Source organism: Molossus molossus, unplaced genomic scaffold (genome assembly GCF_014108415.1).
Source record: "Molossus molossus isolate mMolMol1 unplaced genomic scaffold, mMolMol1.p scaffold_m16_p_21, whole genome shotgun sequence".
Classification (NCBI taxonomy): Eukaryota; Metazoa; Chordata; class Mammalia; order Chiroptera; family Molossidae; genus Molossus; species Molossus molossus.
The window spans coordinates 50,319,548-50,331,256 of NW_023425357.1; the positions used below are offsets into that span (position 1 = coordinate 50,319,548).

An 11,709-nucleotide genomic window follows, 5' to 3' on the forward strand; every position below is an offset into this window, starting at 1 on the left:
TGTACCCTGAGTCTGGTCGCCAGGGGGTGGTCCTGTGTGTGTCGGGGCCACGCTTGCCGCGCTGGGTAGCTTACGGGCACTTCTGCACCCCTCGAAGAGCGCGGCAACCACCAGGTTCCAGATCCAGGAAGGGACAGTGAGGTGCAGGCTGAGAATCGGGTGGATGGATGCGCGGGGGGCGGGGAGGGCGGGCCCTTCTCTCGGCATCCGGGTGGCCTCGCTGCACAGCCTCCCCGGGGACAGGGCTCACCACCCCACCCCCGTGACCTGTGGCAGCCATGCCTTCCCTCCTTCCTCTGCGAACGCATTTCTGTGACTCACCGCGCTTGTTGGAAAAGGGAAGGAGGGAGGGAGGAAGGGAAGGAAGGAAGGAAGGAAGGAAGGAAGGAAGGAAGGAAGGAAGGAAGGGGGAAGAAGGGAAGGAAGGAAGGGGGAAGGAAGGGGGAAGGAGGGAGGAAGAGGGGAGGAAGGAAGGAAGGAAGGAAGGAAGGAAGGAAGGAAGGAAGGAGGAGGGAAGAAGGGAAGGAAGGAAGGGGGAAGGAAGGGGGAAGGAGGGAGGAAGAGGGGAGGAAGGAAGGAAGGAAGGAAGGAAGGAAGGAAGGAAAGAAGGAAGGAAGGAAGGAAGGAAGGAGGAGGGAAGAAGGGAAGGAAGGAAGGGGGAAGGAAGGGGGAAGGAGGGAGGAAGAGGGGAGGAAGGAAGGAAGGAAGGAAGGAAGGAAGGAAAGAAGGAAGGAAGGGGGGAAGAAGGAAGGAAGGAAGGGGGGAAGGAGGGAGGAAGAGGGGAAGAAGGGAGGAAGGGGGGAAGGAGGGAGGAAGGGGGGAGGAAGGAAGGAGGGAAGGAGGGAGGGGAAGGAAGGGGGAAGGAAGGGGGAAGGAATGGGAAGGAGGGGGAGGAAGGGAGAGGAAGGAAGGAGGAAGAAAGGGAGGAAGGAGGAAAGAGAGAGGGAGTACGTTTTACCCTCTGAATCTGAGGATCCTTATCCATAGCACAGGATTCAGGAAGCTGGACTAGGTCCATGATCTAAATTGAAATATATATTTTCTCTCCCTTTCCTGATTCACTAGGAACTGGATCAAGCAGTCAGGAATATTTTCTGAATTGTCAGAAGTCCTGACTGGCTTTCTGACAGCTCCTTCCGCGGAGCGGTTCCCCGCCCGGCGCCTGCTCTGTGTTACGGGCAGGACTCGTCCCTCCTGACGCTGTGCGGACGCTCGCAGGAGCGGGAGGGTCCGTCCGGGCCAGGCCCCTTCTTCCCGGGAGCGATGGACACGTCTTTCCCTTTTTTTATTGTTTGACGTTTGTGATTAGGGTGGTGTCTTGTTTCTTGTTGTTTGGGGATTTTTTTTTAGTCTATTTTCAGTTCTCTCAAATACCTAAGTAGGACCCCAGTTCCTGCCAGGATTTCATGCATCAGAGAAGATCAAAACTGGGCACGTTCATAAGCTCTTCATTATTGAAATGAGCTCATATCGCCCCCATCCCTTTCCCATCCCCCCGGGCGCAGAAGGAAGGAGATGGCCGGCCTGGGCACCAGCTTGCCCAGGGGTCCTCTGGCCACAGGCGACCACTCTGTCCCGGGAGCCCGTCCCCTCCGGCTGAGCTCCAGGCTCTGCTCACCGCCCAGACGGTTCACAGCCTCCACGTTTCCGGGACGTGCAGAACCTTGGCTCGGCCAACCTTTCGGGGCCGGGCAGCAGCGCCTGGGCTGTCCGTGTGGCGCCAGGAGAGGGTGACGACCAAGGGCCAGCAGGCTAACGGTGTCCTGGTGTCCTCCCCGGGCGAGGCCCTGGGTCCCAGTGCTGCTCCTGCACTCGGGAGCCTCACCCTGGCGGCCACACCCTGCCGGTTCCAAAGAGCAGTGCCCTGTGTCTTCCTGGCCCACGTGCCCTGGGCGGGGAGATGCGCCCCCCACTCCTGGCCTTGTTCCCTTCATGCTGCCGAGGCGCCCGGGGCCCAGGAGGGCCAGGCCTGTGTAGCCCTCCACTGAGCAGGTGTCTGGGAGGACACCTGGGTCCGCGGGCCCCGGGCACGGGGGTCTCCCCGAGTCCAGCTCTGCTCCTGGCGTCACTGGGAGCTGACGACTTGGATCCCCGTTGGCTTAGCAGCGGGAGACACGACGTTGGCACAGAAATCAGATGTTCCTGCCGGTCCCCCGCCTGCCCCGCTCAGAGCAGAGGTGGGCTCCGGAGGGCCCTCGGTCCGAGTCTGTTCGCTCAGGGAGGTGGGCTTTGCCAAGCCCAGGAGTGGTCCCGGTATGTCTCATCTCAGGAGATTCGGGGTCTGATTTGGTCTGGGCGGTAACCCCAAATCTCCACTCCGATGCCCCTAGAAGCAGGCTTGCGGGAGGGCGCGCGGATCCGTCTGTCCTGGTCCTCGCGGGGTGCACGTGATGAGACCTAAGGACAAACCCCACTCAGGTCACAGGGACTCCCCACAGAGCTCAGACGCCCTCGGACACGGGCTGGGGACGGGGCCTCTGACCCTCGGTCTCCTGTGGCAGGCTCACCCCCGAGGTCTGCTCCTCCCTCTCAGTCTCGGGTCCTGTCTTCCTCCGTGTCCGGGCCCTGGGTCCTGGCCTGTGTGCTGCCCACTCCTGGCCGGGCCACTGTAACTCGGGTGCAGGACAGAGACGAGGAGGAGAGAGGCCAAGGGGCCGGCGGGGCAGGAGAGGCCTGTGCTCTGCCGAAGCCGAGAGCATGTGCGTGGATTTTTACAGGGTCCCTCCCCAGGGGACCGCGCCGTCAGGCGTGACTGGGCCCAAGAGGAGACTCGGCCGTGGGCCAAGCCGGAAAGCTGACACCTGCGTCTAGGGGTCGAGACTCACTGATCTTAGTGAGACCCGCCCCAGTCAGAGCTCCCGCTCCGGCCGGGACCTCCAGGCGCGCAGTCCTTTGTTAACGTGACAGACAGGCCGCCCCGTGCGGGGGGAACGTGGACGTACCATGGTTTCGTTGGTGTGGGTTTGACCTTGGCTTTGTGATGGGACGGGATCCCCATGATATTTAAGGAGGACACAGGGAAGACCAGCGCAGCGGGTACATCCGTGGACACGACGAGACAGAAAACCCTTGTCCAGCCTGAGGGGCGTAACTGTCGGGTCAGCCGTGGCTGGGAGACCCAGGAGCGGAGGGTGCGGGCCGGTCTGCACGGCTCCTGCAGGCTGGCCCGTGCGGGGCCCGAGCTGTGGGTACGGACACAGAGCAGATCACCTTGCTCTTTGCCTCCTGAGCCCGAGCGGGATGGCGGGGGCCCGCATGTTGAGTCTCCTGCAGAGTTTGATCCGTGTCCCCTGGGGAGCCCAGGGCAGGGCTGAGGGGAAGGCAGGGGCCCGGCCCCGAGCTCTGCTGTGCGGGGACCAGCTGTGGAGGGAGCCAGGCTGAGCCCGAGAAGCCGTCAGCACCCTGCCAGGGGCGCAGGGGCCCCGGCCTGGGAGGAAGTGGAGAGAAGGAGGGGCGTCGACAGCGGCAGCCCCGAAACTCACATTTCCTTGCTCTCAGGTCACTAGGGAACCGGCTCGTCCGGCCTGCTGCAGGGCAGAGGCGAGGGGTTCCCTCACGGCAGTGTGCCAGCTGGGACCCTTAGAAAGAAGGTAGGGTCCAGCGGCCTCTGACCACGTGTCCTCTGAGATGTGTAACTCAGTGCACCCAGACAGTGCGGCCGGTGTGGCTTGGTGGTGAGCATCAACCCTGCACCACGAGGTCGCCGGTTCGATTCCCGGTCAGGGCACATGCCCAGGTTGTGGGCCTGATCCCACAGTGGGGGGCGTGCAGGAGGCGGCCATTGATGTTCTTTCTCATCAGTGCTTCTCTCTCTCCCTTTCTCTTGCTCTAAAATCAATAAAAGAAAAATATTTGAAAAAAATAAATAAGCCCTGGCCAGTTTGGCTCAGCAGTTAGAGCGTCGGCCTGCGGACCAGAGAGTCCCGGGTTCGGTTCCCGCTAAGGGCATGTACCTCGGTTGCAGTTTGTCCCCGGCCCCGGTTGGGGTCGTGTGGCTGGCGACCAGTCGATGTGTCTCTCTCACATCGATGTTTCTCTCTCTCTCTTCCTCCCTCTCTCCCTCCCGCTGTATCTGAAGATAGATGTAAAAGTGTCCTCAGGTGAGGATAAAAAAATAAAAATTAAAAATAAATAGATAAAACAAACGGGCTCTGACAACCCAGCGGAACTCTGAACGGTGACCCCTGTCCTCCTGAGCTGTGAGCACAGGGCTGTGGAAACACCAGCCCCCCCAGGGGGAGCAGCGGGTAAGGAGGCAGGGGCCCGTCTGGGCTGTGGGGACTCGCGCTGACAGTCCCCCCCGATGGGCGAGGGGAGCGCGGAGGCGGGTTCGTGCGTGTAAATGGCTGGATCAGAGGCTCTCGGTGGCGGTGCATCTAGAGTGCAGGTGACCACCCACATGGGGACGTCACGAGGCAGCGGTGCCAGTGTGCAGACGTCTCCTGGTCGCAGTCGTCCCCTTAGCGCTAAGAAGCACACACCTCACTTCGCATCGTGGTCCCGAGGCCTGTTTTGTCCCCGCGTGCCCCCCAGCTCAGGGACAGCCTTCTGGGCGGGGGTCGGCGTGGAGGGCGGTTCTGTGCTGAGGGCTCATCGCTGGGGGCTCTCGTTCCTCCCGGTTCTCCTGGTGGAGGCGCGTGTCTCAGGAGGGAGGTGCCTTCCCTCTGCGTGTCCAGCCTGAGCGCCAAGGGCTGCGGTCAGTAGGGACTGGCAGGGCCAGCTGTGCCAACGCCCTGAGCTCTGCCGTGTCTGGGGACCCACACCAAGGAGGAGGCAGCGGCGGGGGGCAGGGCCAGGGCAGTGGGCGTGTCCGTGGTCTGCGCTGGTTCCGGTTGCAGGCCTGGCCTCGGAGAGAGGCGGTCATGCTCGGGAACAGCGCAGGAAGAGACGGACGTCCCAGCCGCCGGGTGTGCGGGAGACCGGGTCGGCCGCAGGGTCCGGTCTCGGAGCCTCTGCTCTACTGCAAGCCTGCAGGGCCTTCCTCGCCCCTCCTCCTCTTGGGCTCCTCTGGCCCCGCTGTGGGTCCAGCGCCCTGTGCCCCCGCTCTCTCTGCGCGACTTCATTGCTCACCGGTCGGCCGCGACGTCCACAGTCAGCCCGCTCCCAGGGACAGTGTGCCCAGGGCCTGATGTTGGCCTCAGGAGGAGGACCGTGTGTCTTGTCCTGGAGGCCAAGGGCAGGCCCCGTCCCGCCTGCTGCTGCCTGACGGGGGGCGGAGTGTGGGTGCTGTCCTGGGTGCCCCGAAAGCAGCTGCACTGGCCGGCTCTCCCCTGACCTCCAGCGCCTGCGCTGCGCAGAGCCGGACAGAGGGCAGCCCTCTCCAGGTCTCCCGGTCTTCTGCCCTCCCGCCCCCCTTTCAAAGGACACGGCACCCCCTGGCCTGGCGGCGTTTGCCCTGCGGGATGAAGAGCTGTGGTGTGGACACCACCGTGTTTGCCGATGGTCCACGCCTCACCCAGAGCAAACAGAGGGACGGTGTCTGAGTCGGTAAACACTGGTGACATTCAGCCTTGTTTATGTCCGTCCCTCTGGCTGCGTGGGTTTGGCTCCAAAAGCTACGGTCTGGACGGACAGTGCCTCCGAGCGGGAGAGGGTCTGGGCTGTGGTCCTGGGCGCTGTGTCCCTGTTCTCTTTGGATTGCACGACCTCCTGCCCGGCCGAGCCCAGGAACAGCAGAGCCCTTTGGCTCAGCCCACGCACATGCAGGCACACACGTGCACTTGCACATTGACTCACACATATGCACAGACCACACACGAATGCTCACACGTGTTTACACATGTACATGTACACACATACATGCTCGCACACTGACATACACCCCCCACTCACACATGTTCACCCGTGCACTGACATGCATTCACACATACTCACACAGGTTCACTCACACACATATATGCATCCACCCACACATGTTCATGCACACACACTGACACACATGCACTCACATGTTTATTCCCACACACTCACACATGTTTACCCCACACACTGACATGTATCCACACATGTTCAGTCACGCACATACACACACAGGCTCGCTCACACATGTTCACCCACACATGTACAACCCACACACTCTCACATGTTCACCCACACACTGACATACATCCACACACATGTTCACACACTGACATATATTCTTACACAGGTGCACTCACACACACAGGCGCACACACACACTCACAGGTGCACACACACCCTCACACATGTTCACACACACATGCACACACACACACACACACACACTTTTCCTTCCTGATCAGGACCTCAGACTGGGAGGGAGGGAGACAGTGCTGAGAGTGTTGTCAGAACAGACACCCACACCCTGGGAAATGCGGGCTCCCCCAGGAGGCCCAGCCATCCCCCAGGAGCCAGGCACAGTGTGAGCCCACCGCTGTCCCGAGCTGGGCAGGGGTCCCGAGCTGGCCTTCAACCGTGGCACTCACCATCGCCGGCTGCTGAGCCGCAGGCCGGGGGCTCCGACGGCCACCTAGACTCCAGCCCCCCTTAGCGGCTGAGGAGACAGGCCCTTCCTATCCCATGTTGAGATGTCAAACCCTGGGCTCAGTAAGCGGCAGTCACCTCCTCACTGGGCGCGGCTCAGCGGCACCTCTGCTCCGTGGCTGACCTGCCCTGACCACGTGTGCCGTCCTCGCTGTGGCCGGAGCAGAGGGACCCGGTGGCACACACGCTTCCTGCCGTCACCCCACAGTGAGGGAGGTGGCCCTGCCCTGCTTTCAAATGTCTGTAGCCTCTGGTTTCTGGACTGTGTAATGAATGTGCACATTTTCTTGCAGGTAAGTGACCCCCGTTCTAGTCGGTCTAGCTGGACTTCCCTTGTGTGTCCGTGACTCCATCGCGCTCCCTGCAGCCTGTCCCGCGTGTAAAGTCAAGAGAAGACTGTGTGCACATGTGTTGACTCAGTAACCCCCGTTGGCATGGGCACGTGCGTACACACGCCGGGGTGCACGGCGAAGACGCGGGGAGGCTGGAAATACCGCCCCTGTTCCCACGGGGGCCGCGGGTTGCCGAGGCTCAGTCACCGAGAGGGACGGGAGCCCCTCAGAGCCGCGGGTCCCGAGCGGCACACGCCGGCGACCGGGGTCCCCCGCCTGTGAGACGCCGGCCGCGGGTTCCACGACTCCAGCTCCCTGAAGCTCCCCGAGGCCGCCCTGACAGGGTCCCGTGTCCGACCGTCCTGTGCTTTGTAACACGTTAGAAGAACCCAGAACAGTGCACCGTGACCTTTGCCCTTAGTATTTAAGCAGTGATGCCGCTAGTGTAACGTTGTCAGGTCGTCACATTCGCCAGGAGCAGATGCGGGCGGACCAGGCACCCGGCGCCCGCGGCGGACGAGCGGTGGTTGCAGGAAGTGTGTGGGCGCGTGCCGCGTGGCCGTGCCCTGGAGCCGGTGTGGCCGCGCGAAGGGAAGACACGCGGAGGTGCTCCTGGGAATGAAGGCCTGTAGGTCCCGATAACTGTAGCTTCCTGAGTGTCAGACTCTACCCTGAAGTGTGCTGTGTGCTGAGTTACCAGTTAGGTCCCTCCAAACGGAATGTAAACAATGCTTCAGTCACGTACTTGGTATTGCTAATAAAAACCGCTGTGGAACAGCAGTGCCGTTTCGAGTCCTTGTTAATGCGCCCCGGTCCCCCCGCGTCCTGCCCGCTGGGGGACGCCTCAAGAGGACCCCGGGGGCCGCTGTTGGCCAGGCGATGTGTTGCATTTCCTCCATCTTTGGGGACCCCGCAGGTGCCAGTTCACAAATGCACACATGTAAAGGGACCTCTTGATTTGGGGGGGCGGCCGTGGCTGGTGGGGAGAGCCAGGCAACACAGGTACACGTCCCTGTACAGTGGACCCCCACTGCTCACAGGCCCTGTGGGTGGGGGAAACCGAGGCACGGGGTGTGCGGGCTGCCCCAGGAAGTGGGTGCAGTGCCAGGGAGAACTCACCCACATCCCCCAAGTTCTGGCCTCCTGTGGCCCCCCAAGGCTGGTGCCACTTTGGGGGCTAGGGCTCAGGAGGGGCGTGTGCTCCCCTCAGGCCTGAAGCCGGGCTGGCTCGAGAGGCCACATCTGCACCCTCCCGGGGGGCACTGCCGCGCCCTGGGTCTAGACGAGCACCCTCAGGACCCCCTGGGCCACGGGCTCGGGGACGCGGGTGGGCAGGACCAGAAGACTGCGGAAGGCGCCTCTGCCCGGGGATGCAGCGGATGCCCGGGCACTGTCCGCCTGGCAGTCACTCTGCTCACTGGGACCGCTGCTGACACCAGGGCCCGGCCTTGGGGAGGGGTGCACTGACGGGAACCAGTCACCCCAGTCCTGCAGGGACAGTGAGAAGGCTCCCTGGGCCTCGGAACCAGGTCTCTGCTGCTCTCCTTCCTCCACGCCGCCCGCTCCCTGGCGGCCCCTCCGTTCTCCAGGGCAAGGGTGCTCCCGACTTCCTCCCCAGGGGGCTGCGCCCCCATCCCACCCGGCTCCCCACCCACCTCCTTGTCCCCCCCCGCAGGGCGGGGCTGTGGACTCAGACGCTTGCGATGAGCTGCCCCCCTTCACGGCTCCACGGGCGAGTGGTTCTGCCTCCTGCCCCCCACAATATCACAAGCCCACCTGCGTGGACTCAGACCCGGGGTAACCACAAACACCACCTGTTGGGCTGGATCTGCCCTCGGCCGTCCAGCCTAGACCCGTCCTCGCCCAGCGGGAGGGGCCTGCTGGCCCGAGGGGACAGGGCTCCTCTGTAGGTGGGGTGCAGCCCAAGGAGGTGGGTGCCCCCAGGAGGGCCCAGGCCGAGGGAGGGAAGGGCAGGGTCTGCTTCGACAGCATCCAGGTTCTCCAAGGCGCCCGGAAGAATCTAAACTTTGGGAGACGATCATTGCTCCCGCGGCCCCCACTCCTCAGGGCGATGGGGCCCGTGTGCCACACGCCCGCAGCCAGGGCGCCGTGTGCTCTCGCGGGGGGCGCCGGGCTCCGCGCAGCCGCTTTGTTCCAAGGCTGCCCCTCGTGCCCGGACACCTGCCTTCCTAGGAGCTGCCTTCCGTGCCCGTGGCCTGTGCAGACGCCCACCGCCCGGCCGCCCACCGCTCACGAGGCCGCGCTTTCTGTTTGAACTCCTGTTGTCGTGAAATTAATATAACGTGCTCTCGACGATCCACCCAAAGGGAGAAAGGCAGCCAAGTGAGGAAAGAGAATTCGCACTCAATTTAACAAGTGATCGCTCTCTGCATAGGATGGACGGTTGCTCTCCTCTGTGACTCAGTGTTTCAAGTGTCCTGGGTGGGGGGACACAGACAGCGGGGACGGCCGGCCACGGTGTCCTCCCCAGCGGGCTGAGGCGCGTGACGCTGTCCGGGCTTCCTTGCCAAGGAGAGTCTGCTATCGTCTCCGCTCCTGGGACCCCTGGTGTGGACAGTGTACACCATCTCCAAGGGTGCGCCCCTCGCTCGCGGCGTTGGCGTTCTGCTGAATGTAAGTGGGTACATCTGGGCCCCCGTGCACCCTCGAGGGAACAAAGTGAATATGTGTGTGACTTGGAGGGACAAGCCACCTACATTTCAGTTGTTTTAGGATATCTGCCACCAAGCAGGCCCTGGCAGAGCCCCCATGAGCACTGAGACCCCGCTGAGACCTTGCCCGGTGGCTGGGGACCTGCAGGGTACCGGGAAGCTGGCACCTGCCACCCCTGTCCATGTGCACCCGACGCGCGAGGGCCTGGTCACAGCCGAGCCGGGTTCCTCCCGCCCAGAGGGAACCCCTCCCCGGGACTCCGCAGCATCAGCCACGTGCCCCCCGCAGCCACCGGCTGCCTTCGTGCCGATTCTCCTGTTTCTGATGAGACAGAGGGTCCGCGGTGCGGGTGTGTGAACCTCTCAGGTGGTCGGCCAGGGGGAGCGGCAGCTTCCCACCTTCCGCCGTGTGCGAGCTTTGGGCTTAAGGTGTCCTCTCGAAGTCACAGTCAGGGCAACTGACTTTAAGTCACGGGTTCTCTCGAGGACCTGGGTTCCCCGACGTGGGTGGCATGGGGCAGCCCAGCTCTTTGCCCTGACTCCGGATTCCAGCAGGAGATGCGGGAAGTGGCGGGCAGGCGGGCAGACCTGGCATCCGGGACGCACACAACCAGAGGCGGCCTGCACTGGGGCCCCAGGCTCCCTCCGTGGGGAGGGGGGCCGCCAGCCACCTGCCCAGGCTGACAGCCCAGGGATCAGGGAGCTGCGTGGGGCCTGCAGCCTCGGAGCTCCCAGACCGGACATCATTCCCACCACGGGGTGTCCGGGCTGTCGGGGGGGGGGGGCACGTCCTGGGCGCGGAAGAGGGGAGGACAGAGCCACCGCGGAGCCGAGAGCAGGAAGGGCCGGACCGGGGGACAGTCGCCAGGAGCAGGTCAGAGACGTGGCTGCGGGAAGGGGTGTGGAGGCAGAGGTCACAGGAGGAGCACGTCCAAGATGAAGACCTGGACGGACCGGCGTGCGGACGGGGAGAAGGACGAGGACAGAAAACAGGTGTGCACAGAGGGAAGGAGGAGAGATGGAGGAGCGAGAACCCGCAGGAGCGGGAGGGAGGGCCGGGCTGGCCGGGGCTGCGGAGCCGGGTGCTGGCGGGGCGAGGGGCGAGGGGCGAGGGGCGAGGGGTGAGGGGCGAGGGGTGAGGGGGAGTCCTGGCAGGGCCCGAGCTCCAGCAGCCTCCTCCCAGCTTCCCACCACCAGTTTCAGGAGGAAAAGCAGCAGCTTAATCAGAATTATTTACAAGATAATGGTCCATTGTTTGCACGGAGACAGATGTTGTCTGTGGGAACTTGGTGTTTGATGCTCCCCCGTGCTCTGCCTTCACTGGGTGCAGATGGGGTCCCACTCACATGAACTGTATGCTCAGAGCGGGGGCCTCGGGGCGCCTGCACCAGCCCAGGCTCGCTGGCCGCAGAGCTGGGCTGGCCCCGGGCTCCGGGAGGACTGTCTTCCTGGGCGGCAGGCAGGTCCCCTGAGGGGTGGGCGGCGTGATCACCTCGTCTGTGGGCGCGCAGGACGGACGGGCTCTGGCTGACGTACTGGAGTCCCGAGGTCACAGCTGGCATCGCAGAGGAGGGTGTCCGCCTGCCTTCTTCCTGCCAAAAGGAAAGAGCACCCCCCCGGGCTGGGACTCTGCAGCCCCCACTTGACTTTAACGTACAAGAGAACCTTCCCGGGGTCTTCCGGGGCCACTTAGACGGCCGGGCTGGACTCGTGACTGTTTTCCTCCTCCAAGGCTGCTGACCCAGGAACGCGGCTTGTCTCTCGGGGGGAGCTGGGGTGGCTGGGAGGGGTGTCCCTGCCCAGCCAGGCAGGAGGGCCACCCCGCGCCCGGCCATGTTCATGGGGAGCCAGCGGCCTGCAGCTCCCCTGGTTCCCAGCCACCCTGCATCACCCCACTCCCCTGCTCGTCAGAACCCATCTTAGGAAGGGGGACACTGCGGCCGGGTGGTGTCGGGAGACTCACCCAGGGTTGTCTTCCTACTCAGTGGGAAAGCCGCCGTCCTCCTCACGCCGTGACCATCCCTCGGAGCCTCTCGGAGCCTCGACGTCCCGGCTGTGTGGGCGCGGGGTGACCATCCTGCAGCGTCAGGACGCGGGATCCCCTGGGACGCGCTGGCCCTCCTGAGCTCAGAGCCGCTGAAGCGCACGCCCCCGGACGTCCCGACGGGCGGTCCACCGTGTCCGCCCTCAGCTCGGCGTTG

General features: G+C 63.7%; 1 protein-coding gene across 1 annotated transcript in view; it reads left to right on the top strand.

The window, feature by feature from the left end:
- Positions 1 to 6,946, top strand: part of ZNF536 (zinc finger protein 536) — a 145,889-nt gene extending 138,943 nt beyond the window's left edge. The window contains exon 5 of the mRNA XM_036275475.1: positions 6,798 to 6,946. Within this exon, the coding sequence (XP_036131368.1) occupies positions 6,798 to 6,805 (8 nt within the window). The 3' untranslated portion in view covers positions 6,806 to 6,946. The remainder of the gene's footprint in view (positions 1 to 6,797) is intronic.
- The last annotated feature ends 4,763 nt before the right edge of the window (positions 6,947 to 11,709 follow it).